The 15,820-nt window shown below is 48.1% G+C and overlaps 1 protein-coding gene across 2 annotated transcripts in view; it reads right to left on the bottom strand.

The window, feature by feature from the left end:
- Positions 1-15,820, bottom strand: part of EPHB1 (EPH receptor B1) — a 423,264-nt gene that overhangs the window by 260,062 nt on the left and 147,382 nt on the right. For both annotated transcript variants that reach the window (XM_046646736.1, XM_046646744.1), the window contains exon 3: positions 5,773-6,454. In XM_046646736.1, the coding sequence (XP_046502692.1) occupies positions 5,773-6,454 (682 nt within the window). The remainder of the gene's footprint in view (positions 1-5,772; positions 6,455-15,820) is intronic.

Below are 15,820 nucleotides of genomic sequence, written 5' to 3'. Positions count from 1 at the left end.
ACACACACACACACACACACACACACACACACGCTCCCTCAGGCCCCCACCTACCTTTCAGCACCCAGGATGAGCAGGCAGGTGGAGACCCAGAGCTGGACCAGCAACCCTCAGGGAGATGAAAATAGGCCCCAGAAACTCCTTTTTCCAAGAGGAGGTGAATTAGACACATTTTTCTCCACCTTCGAATACTACAGATTTTTCTTTGCAACTCCCCCAGGCTTATAAATTGGCTCATCTCAGCTGCTCACGTTGACAAAGGCGCCGAAACTGTTGAAAGCTTCAAAATGTCCCTTGGGTCTCCAGGCATGAAGGAATTTACATGTAGGTGGAAAATTACCAAGGAAAAAAAAAATCCCCATTTGGAGAGAGGAGAAGAGTGAAGGAGAAGCTGTGGGAGGAGAGGAGACCTTGGGGAGATGGCAGGGAAGAGAATGGCCTGAGGAGCATGGCTGGAGGGCCACACAAGGCTGTGCTCATTAGGTTTTAGGCCCCAACTCAGGAGTCTGACAGATCCATGGGGAGTGGGAGAAACACAACCGGGGAGACCGGTGAACCAAGAACTGCTCTGCTCTTCTTCGTGAGTTGTCAAGGCCCTGCCAACATCTGGAGTTGGAATGGTCTTAGGCGACCACAGAGCCCCCTGGAAAAGCCACATGGATTCTAGTTATGGGACATGGATCCTCAGCCCCAACCCTGACAGGCAGTCCTTGAGCAGAAGGGAATCCTGCAGGTTTGACCGTGCCCTGGAGCAGCAGTACCCCTGCTGTTCTGAGGACAGTCCTGAGTGAACAGCCAGTACTGGCCAGCTGCAAGAAGGTTGCTCTTTTCTGTGACCCTCAGACAGTCTGAACTCAGCTCTCTGCCCAGAGCCGTTCTCGGGCTTCCTATCAGCTGAGGCGCTACGTCCATACCTTCCGGCCTCTTCAGTGCCCTGCATAGCCTTCCCACAGCCCCCAGCCCCTATTCAAGGAGCACTGATGCTCCGAGCATCTCCTCCCCTTCGGCCTGCAGGCCTCGCACTCTGTCCACCCAGCCTCCAGCCCGCTTCTGCAGTCTCCTTTCCCAGACGCCTTCTACATCCCCTCAGGTGCTCAGGTCCACCGTCTCTACAAATCCCACAGGCCCAAGGACACCTTCAGTGACCTCTCCTGGGGTCCCCTTCTTCTAGACGCCACAGCTACATAGATGGTCTTGGTCTGGAGCTTCCACTTGGCATTCTTGGCCCGGGCCCCAATCAGACCTACCCGTCACAATCTCAGAAGGGAGCATCTGTGGATGTCGTTTTATAAAAATCTTTCCTGGGGGTTCCTATGCCCACCCTAGCACCAAGAATTGCTGCTTTAGAAGACCAGTATTTTCTCTCAGGCGTGGGCAGTCTTCCCTCGTCACTCAGTTCTCCAGCTGGCAAAGACCACCTGCCTAGAACACCTGGCTCAAGGCAGCCCATGTGAGCCACACCTTTCACACGTGTGTTAACTGACCCATTGACCTGTTGAGGGACTGTGGATCATGCCTATGTGCTGATCTCACTGGTCACTGCTTGATGGTCATGGAGCAGGCAGATGATGACTGAACATTAGGATGCAAGCTGACCAGTGTCTCTGGGTGGGGGCACCACGCGCCACCTTCATTCCAGAACCTCGTTCCCTTAGTAACCAGGGTCAGATGGTGCGTTTGAGGGCTTAAAGGCAGTGCCACCTGGCAACATATGGCATTGCATGGCTTTCAGGGCACTCTCATATCCATTATCCCCCTTGATTTTCACTCACCTTGAGAAGTAGGCACAGAAGACAGGACTGTCAGAGGAAAAAGACTGACATAAAAAGCACCCAGAAGTTCACAGCAGAGCCAGGACTAAAACCAGCTGCTGTCTCCAGCTTAGGCCTCTTCCACGTGACACGTCCCCTTCCCCTCTTCATCCGCCTGCACCCCCTGCAAGTGACAGCACCAACAATGAAGGCCTGTGCACCATGGGTCGGCATGAACATTCTGCAGTGGTGAGCCAAGGCACCCACAGGCGCAGGAGCAACGGAAGACAGCAGGGAGGGTTATGTAGAGCACTGTCATTTCCTGAGTCCTGACAGTGGCTGAGAGGCAGGCTAATGAAGCAGCACCTTCCAGAAGCTCCAGGCACTGTGCCTGGGAGGAAAAGCTAGGCCTTCAGGGGACACTCAGGGGCAGAAGCAGATCCAAGCCCCATGGATACACTTCTCCAGCTAGGATCTGGCTGCCAGAGGCTGTCTCAGCACCTGGGACCCCCTCCTTGGGCATCTGTATGAGATTCTGCAGCCCCCAGGCTTCTCACAGACAGATAAGAGGCCTGCCCATGCAGGTTCCCCCTGGAAACTGTCAGTCCCAACCCAGCCATCCTCCCCCGAGTCCAGTGTCAGCTGATGCAGTATTTTCAGCTCCACAGCACAGAGAGAGCTTGCCAAGGGGCAACTCTTGGCCGCCCTGGCCCAGGGACAGTTAAGACTGCAGGGGCTCACCCAGAGAACTGACTTAGCCATCAACCTGAGCAGGGAAGGCGTGGAGGTGGGAAAAGACAAAGACATGACTTCTCATTAATCCACTATACTGCGAGCACAAAACTTAAAGTTGGGGCAGGTGGGCCATTTTCCTAGTAATTAGGAATTTCATAGAGACAAACATAGGATGGGGTCAGAGTCACTGGTAGGATCAGCAGGCTGCTGTGATTCTGCCTGATGGGTCCAACCTGTGTGTGCAGAAAGAATGAGTCCAGAACAGTCCTTGGGCCGTGGAGCCCTCTAGAAAGTATGAGCCGCTTGCCGCACATTCTAATATTCAAGTTCCCCCCACAGCTTCCTCTACTTGCCGCACCCCCACACACACACACCCACAATAGGAACAGCTCCAGGCCAGTGCCACTCTCCGCTGGTTGGGCTGCCTAGTTGGTCTCCGGGTGTTTCTGCACAACTAAGCAACTGGTCCCTATGACTTTGACAGGCGAGAGTTTAGCGGAGGCAAAGCAAGCCAGGAAAATAAGGTTCCTGCCCATCGTGAAAGTCTGTTGTGCCAAAAAATAATATAGAAGATATTCTTTCCGCCACCCTGTAGATTCAAAACATGCAAATTCAAATGTTCAGAAAAGAAAATTTATTGGATAAACATAACTGTGTGTATCACAGAATTTTCCAGGCTTCACCTAGCCCTGCTCTAAGGCATCAATTCTCAGGGCTGTGTTGAGAGAGAGTAGCTTGCCTTTCTTCTTCAGTCCTACCAGGACAGCTGATGGAGGCTCACTGTTTCTCACCCACAGTGACCTGGCATCCACTGTTCTCCATGTTCCTGGCCTCATGAGGATTGGCTATACTAGGTAGGCCACTCCAGAACTGCTATGAAGGGCTATGGTACCCACCTGACAGCACAACATGAGCATCTAAAGTGCGTGGGGTACCTTCCCTTGAAGACACACCATGGTAACCAGTCACAAATCCCTCCCCATGCACTGTCCACCCCAAACCAAAGGGTGCCGAGTCTTCCCAAGATCGCCATCTATGCCCAAGAGTCCTTCACCTCCCCCGAGGAAGCCCGCTGTGAGCCCTGGGAAGGGAGGTCTGGCTCAGCCATCAAGGCAGGGTTACCAGCAAAGCCAAGGGCAAAGAATTTGGAGGATGTAGCTTAAAGTTCTTGAAACAGGGACAAAGGGGCTTCTCTGTGCTGAGCTCAGCCAGGCTGCTGGGCTGCAGGACCCATGATGCTGCCTGACTTGCCACTCTCCATTCTCAGAAATGCCACCAAAAGGTGGCTGCCTGTGCCTCTGAAATGGCAAAGTGATGGTGCCCTGGGCTCCCGGTTTCCTCCACCCACCTAGTTTGCATTAAGCAGTTTGTGAAGTCAAGCCAGGTTCACCACAACTCTAGATTAGGAATGTCAAACAAAACTTGGGAGGGTTTGGTACTGGGAAGGGAGAATGGGAAGAAACCACTTGGATTTACATATTTGTCCCCATAAGCCCTCCCAGGACAACCACAGGAGGTGACTGACAAGCAGCTGGGACAGCAGAGCCCCTCAAAAGAGAAAAGTTCCAATTAGCCCAAAGAAATGAGACTGTTCCCAGAGTCCCAATTAAATCAGAACCAATCAATGGTTGCTCTGGTTCCTGCAGTTTTGCTCAGGAAATAATGAGAAGAAGGAGAGGGCCCCAGCCAGCAAGTGTGGTGTAGCCACCCTTTGAAGCCTGGAGAAATCACCCCGTGCTGTTGCAAGCATGCCTGGCAGCAGCCGCACCTGCACCTTTAAGAACTCAGCCTGGTGCCTGGGTCCCCACTCAGATCCACGTTTGCCTAAGAGGGTGCCTCCCGCCCCTCCCCCAACCAATGGGACAAAGAGGAGCGCTGTGAGACCTGGCCCGGCGGGTTTTAAAACTGTCTGCATTGATTCATCGCTTGATCAGGCACTCTCTCCCCTCTGTTTCCACACCATCCATCACGGGTACCATAACCAAGAAATCCAATAAAGACACAAAGGTGCAGCTCTCCGCTCTCAGCAGGCCCCAGAAAGGCTGTGTGTGAGTGCCCTGGCCCAAGCAATTAGCTGAGTCCAAAGGACAGCAGAGCTGATGGGCATTAGCAAGCCCCTGCCTGGTGTTTGGGGAGCAAGGCAAGTGAGGAAGTAGACACAAGCGACGGCCTGGTGCTTAGGCAGGGTGGGAATGACAATTGGGAGGACAGCTGGCATGAAGCTCACAATGGAGAAGAAGGAGCTAATAAAGCCCCCACCCACGTTGTCCCCAAAGGACTGGGGACCACCCAAGTGATGAATTAGGGTCAAGGTGGTCATTTTTGAGGTTCGTGTGGGAAGCCTTGCTCTTGAAAGAATCTGAAACTTTGAAGGCCACAAGCAACATTGAATAAAGTACAGAAGACTTCTCTTCCCCAACTCTGGAATCCCCCACGTTCAGCTTCCATACACTTAGGCAAGAGAGCTGTAGGCCCTCTGGATCCTTCTATTCAGTCTCAGAGAAGACTAGGCCTTGAGCCAGTTTAGCACATTTACTGCCACACATCGAACATGTGCTTTCTAGGGCTGAGAAGAGCCAATGTGAGCTCGTGGTATCCTGACATCTCAAATGGCAAGGTTTGCATCATTTTGCACCACTCAAAAGTAAAGGCAGTATGGCACATAATACAGTCCCACTCCCATTCTGACAGCTTCATTTCCTTCCAGAACACACCAAAGGTAGGCCCTATCCCTGCCCCAGGGCCTGGCATTGAGCTCCTGGAGAAAGACAGCCAAGCAGAGGGTTTTGAGTTAATGAGCCATATAGGTTCAGTATCAAGTCAAGTGCTGTGGGAGCTGGACTGAAATGAACTAAAATACACTCCAAATTCAGTCACTTCTCAATTACCCTTGAGTGAATTGTCCAGGACAGTCCAAATTCTCCATTCCTCATAGTGTGGGGCTAGACACAGGATGCAGGAGAGTGTGTGTGAAAGAGAGAGAGACAGAGAGAATATGAATGTCTCTGTCCCAAACTAAATACAACTGTTATTACTAAACTATTCTCCACCATTTGGAATTCTCCTCATCTCTTCCTCCCACCATGAAAATGGACACTCTGGTTGGACACAATTGAAAATCATCAGGCCTGGCATTGGGGATGGATGTTCCCCAGAGCTTTATAATAAGCCACTGTATGCTCTTCTGTTCCTGTATGACCCAGATATGGAGGTAGGAAAACCTTACAGATCTGGCCCTGCCCCAGGTAGGCAGGAAGCAGAGGCCTCAAGAGGCCCCAGGGCTTACCCTTGCAGGCCACGCTGTTCTCGGGCTCATAGCCAGGCTTGCAGGTGCAGCGCCCGATGGGCACCATCCACTCCCCATCCCCGTTGCAGTAGAGTTTGATGGGCACATCCACTTCCTCTGCGTTGGGGATGCACGTGCCCCTAGCAATCACCAGAGATGTGCTTTCTGCCCCTGTCATGGTCTCCGGGAACACCGCAAAATTTTGCACAATGCTGGGACACTTTTTGAAGAAGACACGGACAGAAAGGAGAGACATACAGGCTCCATAATCCTGGAAAGCAAGGTAAAAACCATTCCGAGTAAGAGGCCCAAAGCTCCTGACTTCTGTGTTGACCTTCATTAACCTTCCCCCGAAGTCCACCTGGGAGAAGCTCTCGTCTGCAGCAATGGTGTCTACTTTGAGGTAGGGGGCCTCAGACCAGAAGGCCGACTTCTTGGTGGCAATGACTGAGTCAGTCTCATAATAGTACAAGTTGAAAGTCTCCTTGCAGGAGCCTGGGACATTGGGGAGGCTGCTGCAGTCTCTCACAGTGAAGCGCATCTCTGTGTAGATGCGATGGGCCCCCCGCCGGTTGATGAAGGTGGTGAGCAGCCAGTTGTTCTGGTTGGGCTCGAAGACATTGCACACCTGGTAGGTGCGGATGGTGTTCAGGTTTTCATCGTAGCCACTGACTTCTTCCCACTGTACCAGGCAGGCCACAGGCACACACATGCAAAGACACAAAATAGAGAGTGAGAAGACAAAGAGAGGCAGGGCAGAGAAGCCTGGCACTGGAGGGGGCCTTACGAGTTCACCAGGCCAGCTGCTTGACTTGGGAAATGAACACACCTAACACTAACTTGTTTTTAAAGATCTCCTTATAAGCATACTTCGGAATATTTCTCTGCAGCCCATCCCAAAATATAACACACTTCACTCTAGAAAGCCTTCCTTCATCTAAGCCACAACTCTCATGTTGTGACTATGGCTCATTACATCCATGGGGACAATTTGCAGCTTTTAGCCCCACAAGATGGCAGGGGCTTTCTTTCTCCATTCCACGGCTTCTACTCTCAACAGCCACTCTGTGGACTAGGGCTCGACTGCATGAGACCCCCACCTTGGAAATCCTCATGTCTCAACCTAATTTCTTTACTGTGGTAAAACTCTTTTATATCTTTTAAAATCATATGAATATATAGCTTTTCGGAATTTCTCAACAAACCCAGATTCTCATAAACTTTTGTTTCACAACATCAATCTCCTTGAAAGAGCTAGATTATAAAACTGCTAAGAGGAGGGGCTGCTAAGAGACGTCCTTAAGGAAGCAAATTAAGTTTCATTGTGTGCGAATTTCAAGCAAAGATGTGATGGAAGAGAATGTTGGAGAGAGTTAGGGAGTAAGGAAATCTTCCCAATAAGGGAGAGACGATTGTGATTCACGTTGGAAAAGAGCTCTCATTTTTAGCAGCCCTATAGACTAGGAGCGGAGGAACGATGTATTGATTAAGTGATGACTCTCAATCTTCCCAACAACTTTGAGAACTAGACACAATCATCCCCAATTTGCAGATGAAAAGACATAATGAAACTTGCCCATGGTCACATGGCCATAAGAGGAGACCGGGAGAAGAGGAGATAGAAAGAAGGGCTTTGAATGGCCAAAGAAATTCACCTACTAACTTATTTCAGTAACAGGCATGAAGGCACGGCTTCCTTAACTGAGCCACTCTGGGCTAGGGGCCAAAGAAGAGTTGCTGCTCATTCTCGTTTCCTTGTGCTGGGAGAGGAAGCAGCTGCCCACACTGGGGAGCTCTCAGGACCCTGATCTCAAGAACTGGGGTTATTCCCAGGAGGTTTCAATGTGTTTGTTAAACTTCTGTTCTGCTTACCAAAAGTAAAAAAGGAACAGAAGAAATTCAACTTCCTAAAATGAAAAGAGAAAATGGATTAAGATACTTGGCTATCCAGCAACAGTGATAAAAGTAACCAAATAGTACTCATTTCCTTAAATATAGTGCTAATTGCTTATTATTCACAGTGCGGAGTTGAAATTTATACACTAGAATTCTTCACTAAAAGAGCTAAAAGCCAGACATGTGTGCATGAGAAGTACACTACAGTTGCTTCTTGCACAGAATTAAGCCCCCTGTAGGAGCAGGAAGGCAGAAGCAAGGCTGTCCTTCAAACTGGTGCCGTGGCATCTGAAGACCAGGCATGATGTGGAGAAGAAATGGGCACATGGAGAGCTGGCCCTGCACACCCAGGTCTGTAAAGTGACCTCATGGCCACTCCTGCTGCCCAGACCCCACCACAGAGCCACCCGAGCTGCAGTCCATCCATGGCCCTTCTCTGCTCCAGCCCCTCCCAGCACTCCCAGGGGCCAGTTACCTCCCCAGCCTGGAGTCCTTCCAGCATCCTCGCACGCTGTCAAACCTCACGTGAACTTTGCTTAATTTCTTAGTGATTCTCTAGATCTCAAGGAACCACTTTTTATTCCTTCTTTAAGATTGTGTTATGTTCTATTTAAATGTGTTTTTTAAAGTTATGTTCTGCTTGCTTGGTTTTTCTGAACCAGAAAGCAAATATATTAGGGAAAACAAGTCACTGACAGTTGTTTTAGTTCAAATTTTCAGACCGCTCTCCCTTTCCACGGCCATTTTGAAATAACCCTTTCCCAGCTGACCCTACATGACTTTTGAGGGAAGGACGAGTTTCTTTTGCTGTTCTGCAACTGTTTAAACACAGCAGGTCTCATGGCCCATTATTTCAGTTGGGCTATGGGTCTCAGCGGGAATGTGGGGCCCCTTTGTCAATGCACAGTGGCCCCACTTAGGGTGGGGGCCTGACCCCAGCCAGAGCCCTTGACCCACGCAAGATTAATGCAGTTCCACTGTGTGGGAGCAGGGCAGGAAGCCCACCTGTCAGGGCTCACCTTAGCCCTGAGACTGTCACCAACAGTAGGTCTTTAAATAGACAGAATGAGGATTTACACCCTTGTGGAGCTAGGATATTGAGAAGATTTATCTTAGCAAATGACACTGATTGGTATTATAAGACCCAACAGAGGTAATTGTTTCAAACATTAACCTCTCTGAGTCTCAGTTTTCTCATCTGTAAAATGAGGAATCATACTGGGTGACCTCGAGTCATAAAATCCTACTGATCTAATTGATTCCATGACAGCTCCTAAGGGAGCGATCAAAGCAAATTAAGGGGAATACAGCTGTATATTCAAAGGGAAAGAGTAGGTTGCAATTGAGAGAAAGGAAAATAATTCCCCGTTGCTTGGGAAAAGGCCATCACGGAGTCTGACGTTCATTTCTGTCCCGCCTTCATTCTTCTCTTGCCAGCGGGTGTTACCAGGGTTGGAAAATATGTTACCAGAGTGGGCTAGAGGAGGTAGAAATGCTTTCTGAGCAAGTGGCAATTAGGATTGGGGGACTTGAAGAAAGATGAGATTCTGGTAAATGGAGATGACGGTGGACCGGCATTCCCAGCGGGGAGGGACAAACACTCTGATTGGTTTATGATACTTGGAATCAGTCTCATTGCTTCATAGTTATCCCTCATTCATTCATCAATGAAAAGAGTATTCACCGAATGCCAGCTTTATGCCAGGCACTCCATTACCACTGGGGAGACAGCAATATGAAGCTTATAATCTAGCGAGGGAAACAGAAATTAGAGAAATTATTAGACAGTTATTATTAAAATAACTAAATAATTATCACTGTGCTAAGTGCTATGAGGGAAAATTATAGGGTGCCAAGAGAGGGGGTGCACTTGATATACAGAGGAGTGTCAGGGAAGACCCTCCAAGCTGAGAGGGGATGGATGGATAGGGGTTAGCCAGGAGAAGTGTATGTGTTGGGGGCAGAGAGGGGCAGAGCATCCAAGCCCAGGAATGGTGAGTGCAAAGGCCCTGTGGTGGGCAAAGTAGCCTGGCACCATTGAAGAATGCATTCGGTGCAACAAGAGTCATAAAAAGCTACAGATGGCAGGAAGAAGAATGAAGGGAGGTGAGTCTGGTCGAGAACTCTGAATTTCATCCTGAGGGTAACCAGAAGTCACTGATGAGTTTTAGGGAGGAACAATACAGGTGATCAGAACTGAGGTTTTAAAAGATTTCTCTGATGCAAAGTAAAGACTGGGTTGGAGGGTAGCTTGAATGTGTGGGTGGGACAACTGGATGTCACTGTAGTGGCCCAGGCAAGAGATGATGGTCAGTTGGACCAGACCAGTGGAGACCAGAAAGATATTTTGGGGTAAAATCTCTAGGTTCTCAGTGACCTGAGTTGGGGGGTGAGAGGGGGAGACAGGGTAAGACTGGTTTGACCAGACCTAAGGGGCCACATGTCCCTTAATGCTCTTTCATGCATCAGTCCTGCCTCCCCAACCAGGCTGTGAGCTACCCTGTGTCCCCAGGCACACCACTTCCCAGTTTGGTTAAAAAGGGTTTTTACCAGTGTTAGATATACTACCCCATCGACACTCAGGACCCAGTTTCTTTACCCAAGACCTGTGCTAGCCCCAGTCCCCGGGACACACTCTCACTGCCCATCCTAAAGCCAATTTCCTACAGGAGTCCGTTCAGGGGCAGCTTCTCAACCTCCACGTCTAGGCATTTGACACACAGCCGCCTGGGTTCCTGTCTGTAATTATCTCCTCCCATTAAAACAATAACAAAACACCATGATTTGCTTATCAGATTGGCAAAAAATTTAAAACCTAGAATATAGAGTCTTGGTAAGAATGTAGAGAAAAGGGCACGCCCAAGCGTATTGTGGGAGCGTAATTGGTGAATTCTTTTAGAAGTTAAATCACTAGTTTCTCTCAACGTTTAAAACATTGGCCACAACTCAAATCAGCAGGGAAAAGGTGAATCACTTTTAAAATTGTGTGATAACTAGGTAACCATCTGGGAAAAAACACAACTTTGCCTCCATACCTCATACCTTACTCCAGCATAAATTCCCAGTGAATCAAAGATTTAGACATTAAAAATAAAGCCATAAAAATACTAAAAGAAACCAAAACCAATTTATATATACTAATTATGACATGAAACTCAGAAGCCCTAAATGAACAGATTGATTGATTCAGCTCTAGACAATTTTTTTCTAATTGGCATGACAGAAATGGCCATAAGTCAAATCAAAAGAAAAAAACTATTTGTAACTTATTACAGATAAAGTGTTAGTTTCTTCTAATATATAAAGAAAATATATACATCAATAATAAAATAGCAAAATAGGCAAAGGATATTAACAACGTGTTTACTAAAAAAGAAACAGATAAGCTCATAAATATATGAAAAGATGCTGAACCTCACTCATAACCAAAACAGGAATTAGCCACACGGTGATACTTTTTCTTTGTGGGGGGAGGGTTAGGCAAAAGTTTGATAAACACCATATTGGAGAGGGAGTGTGAGATAAGCATTCTGATACATGACTGGATGAAGGGCAAATTGGTACAATCTCTATGGAAACTTTGGTTTTACTTATCATAATTACAACTGCACACACCCTTCGACCCAGCAAAGAGTGTAGGATCAACCCTCAGTAGATACTAATCTGACTGTAGTCCTCCCTTCTTGGAGGTCTCAAGTGGACACTAATATGGCACCTAAGAATCTTTGTTAATGTCCATCAACGAGTGAACTCATAAATAATACGAGCAGCCATTGACAATATACAAATAGGATGTAGCCATACAATGGAATACTATTTGGAAATAAAAAAGAAGGAAATCCCGGGGCTGGTCCCATTGCCTAGTGGTTAAGTTGAGTGCATTCTGCTTTGGTGGCCTGGGTTCAGTTCCCAGGCACAGACCTACACCACTCATTGGCAGCCATGCTGTGGCTGTGACACACATACAAAATAGAGGAAAGATTGTTATAGATGTTAGTTCAGGGTGAATCTTCCTCAACCAGAAAAAAGAGGAAGATTGGCAACAGATGTTAGCTCAGACTGAATCTTCTTCAGCAAAAAAAGAAGGAAGTATTGCTACATGTAACAACATGGATGAACCTCTAAAACATGATGCTAACAAAAGCTAGACACAAAAGACCATATGTGGCATGATTCCATATACGCGAAATGTCCAGAAAAGGCAAACCTATAGACAGGAAAGTGTTAGTATTTCCCTGGGACCAGGGATAGGAATAGGGAACAACTGTGAGTGGGCACAAAGAATCTTTTTTGGAATGATGGAAATGTTCTAAAATGGGATTGTGGTGATGATTACACAACTCTGTAAACTTACTAAAAATCACTGAATTGTATGCTTAAAATGAATAAATTTTATGACATGTAACTAATACCTCAATATAGCTCTAAAAAAAAAAAACTCTTTGTGATCCGGGTCAGCCTACACCTCAACACCCAACAATGTTGGCTTGGTCTCTATTATCTGCAAATAGTACGCCTGTAGCAACTTCATGTCCTAATTTGTCACCACATTTTGCCATTTCTTCCAGAACAATGTTCCTCCTATCTGCCCTCTCTCTTGCACTCCCAAGGCCATGTGCTGGGGTTGGCATTACTCATGCCTGGACTAAAGCCCTGGCTTGCTCTTTTAGTCAGAAAGTAATGACCTCAGATCAGGCAAGAGATGGCAATGGCTCAAACCAAGGCCAGCCGAATCCTCTCACGTCTGGACACAGAGACAGTGTCCATTTCTGCCCCTTGATGTTGTTGCTGATCTTCTGGCTGGCTCTAACGCCTTTCTTCCACCCCAACCTCATCCCGTCTCAACTCCTCTAAGACAGAGAACCGGAGAATAATGAGCTGGCTGGGAGCCACTATAGGTCATGTTGACCAAGACCTTTTGTTAACAAATGGGCCCACTGAGGCCCAGAGATATTCAACAGCTGGCCTAAAGTCAGCCAAAGAATGGGTGGCAGAGCCCAGCGCTCTCTGCAGCTCCCTCCTTTGAGGGGGCTCAGGTCATATTTCCTCTATGATGCCCTCCCAGCCCATATTCAGCTGCCATTTTTCCAAACGCTTAAAGCATTGACAAATAAAAATGGCAAGCAATAGGATATATTGGAGAATATGAGGAAGCCATTTGGTATAAACCTAATTCAGCCTGACCTTGTCTTTCCAAAAGGGCCTGACCTTGGCTGTTGAGCATGCATTGTATATCTGCTTTAGAGATTCCCTATGGCAAGAACAAAGGCCCTTGAGATAGAGGTGCAACTCCCTCCCCCTCCCAACGTTGGCATCTCCTTAAGGATTAAGCATCTTTCCTTAGGCTAGAAACTGATTGCTGCACTCACCTGTGACCACCCAGCTCAAGACAATAGACTTGCCTCCTGCTAAGCCCTCTGAGATAGCAGACCCACTACCTGTGTCCATCAAGCGCTGTGCCGACAGGGCAATCCTGTGACTATTGTGGGAGGGACATTTCAATCATATGTGAAAAGTCCTGTATGGGCGTATATAACCACTCTGTATACCTCACTTCTTTGGTGCCCTTTCTTCCTTCGGGAAGAAAGCCCTGGGCCATGGTCCTCAGATTTCAGCTCAGAATAAACTCATGCAAATTTTCATTTATAGATTGGTTATGGATTATTTTCGTCGACAGCATGATTGAGCTTATTCCACACAATTTAGCATTTGATAATACACTGTTTTGAACTATTCCTTAATTGCTTCGTGTGTGTGACTTTGGTTTCTGCTACCAGGCTGTGAGCTCCTTGAGGACAGGGAATTATGTTTTGACTAATTTATTAGTTCATTCAACAAGCGAAATAATTCTACGTGTTTGGCTTTGCAACACTGGTATTACACAACAGCATTTTTACTCAGAAATGTCTGGGACCATTGAAAATACACAGGTTTCTTGGGGCTCCCCCCTCCCTCCCTTCTCCTCTCACTTTCTATCCTGGGCAAGCTCATCCTGGAGCTCATTGCTGACCTCTCCCCAACGCTCCAGGCTTGTTTATCCAGCTGCCTGCTGGAAGCCTCCTGAGAAACACCGGGAACTCCCACCTTGCTCTCTGCAATCCTGCTGCAGTCTCACAAATCCATCGCCCCCAGTGGACTTGCCCCTAGAGTCTGGACTGTGCTGGGACCCTCTCCACATTCCCAGTGCCCAACCCTCAATAAATACTGGCAGGTTGAGGGAATGAGCAAGGACCTGGTCTGTTCCTTAAGTTCTCTGCCTCCTCAGCCCTGGTCCTTTGCTGGGGACTTATTGCAGGTGCCACCAGGCTAACTTGTCCCTGGGAGAAGAGGAAACAAAGCAGCCTTGCACAACCAGCAGAATATTAAGAGCCTTTGAAAGGGCACTATTCTTGATGCAAATGGACCACCTGTCCTTGAGATAAGCATAACAAAAACAACAATGACACCCACGAGAAAGTACTTGTTCAGGCTTTCAGATCCTGACTTTGATGTATGAGAAAGACACCTTGAGGGGCCTCCAAGACCTAGGTTCCTTAGACTGGCTTGTTGAAAGCTCGCAGGTCTGTTGCTGTGGAGTGGCCCAGAGAGCCCGCTGACCTTTGGACAGTGCATACTGACTGTCTGCAGTCTGGCTGATGATGTGTGTGCGTGTGTGCGCACATGCATGTCTGTGTGTAAAACCTGCTCTTCCCCTTCAAAACCACTGCCATGAACTCTATCCACCAGTCCATCTACACTGCCTTCTAGAACCACCTTCGGAGACTAACACATTCTTCATCCACCAAGGATGGATTTGGATTTCAGTAACAGGCAAAGGTCATTTGGAGCCAAATCTGATGAGTCGGATGGATGAGCAAGCTAAGAAATAACATTTCTTGGTCAAAAATGAAGAGACACTATAAACTGAAGTTAAGAGTAAGCTGACTGCATTCTGTGCTTCTAAAGACAGTTCCAAGAAGGGAGTTCTGGAAAGCTGTGTGATAGTTGGCCCCCTCGCAGGGGCCCTGGGGCAACTTCCCCAGGCAGGCCCTGCCCCTCCCAGAATGCCCAATACCTGCCATGATGCTACATCATTATAGCCAGTGAGAAGAAGCCATTTCTCCAGGGCCTGTCCAGGAAGGGGCACTCCCTGTGGACACTGCTATTTACGATAAGGATAGAAATAATTAAAACTGGCTTTTTGGCCTCTATTAGCCTAATAAGAGGCTATCCCGATCTGTTTCAAACCCAGCTCATTTCACTCATTTTTTTAATAAAGAATTGAGCATCTATTACATCCCCAAGCAAGGTTCTAGGCATTGGTGACACAGCAGTGACTAAGGAACAAAGTACCTGCCCCCACGGTCCTTATATTCTAATAGAGTAAATCAGAGGATGAACAGGCAAACAAATGAATAATGTAAAGTGGGATAGTGTTAAATACTATTCAGGAGCAGGTGAGGGCATGGTGAGTGACAGCTGGCAGTGGGTCATCAGGGAAGGTCTCCTCCTAGGCAGAGATATGAATGACACACAGGAGCCACCAACCTGGAGGGCCCATGGGGGGTTGGGGGCATTCCACGCTCAGGGAACTAGAATGAACTCTCCGGAGCAAAAGTGTGCCTGCCCTGTTGCCAAGAAAGCCAGGAGGCTCGGGTGGCTGCCCAATTGCATGGGTCAAGGGGGAAGTGGGAGGAGGTAAGGCAGGAGAGTTGCCAGGGGCAGGCAACCCCCACCTCTGCCAGTTACAGCTCTGTGACCACAGACAACTTTCTGAGCTTTGGTTTCCTCATCTGCAAAATACTATTTACCTTGCAGGGTGTCATGAGGACTGACAGATTGTGTAAGTAACTCATCCAGCACTGTGCCTGCACAAAACTACCACTCACAGAGTACCAATTATTATCATTATTATCCTCATCAGCAGCATCATGGTTATGTTGACCTCAGGATCCACCTCTGGCTGATGCATCAGAGTGTAGAAACTGTCTCCTCCATCTTAGGTAAATATGTCATCCTGCCCTTTGGTCAGCAGAATGCAGAGACTAAAGGGCCGAACTCTGCCTCCTTACAGACCAGAGGACAGCCAGCAGCCCTGTTCCCTGCCCCTCCCGGAATCACCAGGGCTTCCTCTGGGCAGGCTTCAGCATAGGCTCCCTTCTCTCAACCAGGC

The sequence above is a fragment of the Equus quagga genome, chromosome 1 (assembly GCF_021613505.1).
Source record: "Equus quagga isolate Etosha38 chromosome 1, UCLA_HA_Equagga_1.0, whole genome shotgun sequence".
In the NCBI taxonomy this organism is placed as follows: domain Eukaryota; kingdom Metazoa; phylum Chordata; class Mammalia; order Perissodactyla; family Equidae; genus Equus; species Equus quagga.
Note: the sequence above shows the minus strand (reverse complement) of the source record. Positions and strands in the feature narration are given on the sequence as shown.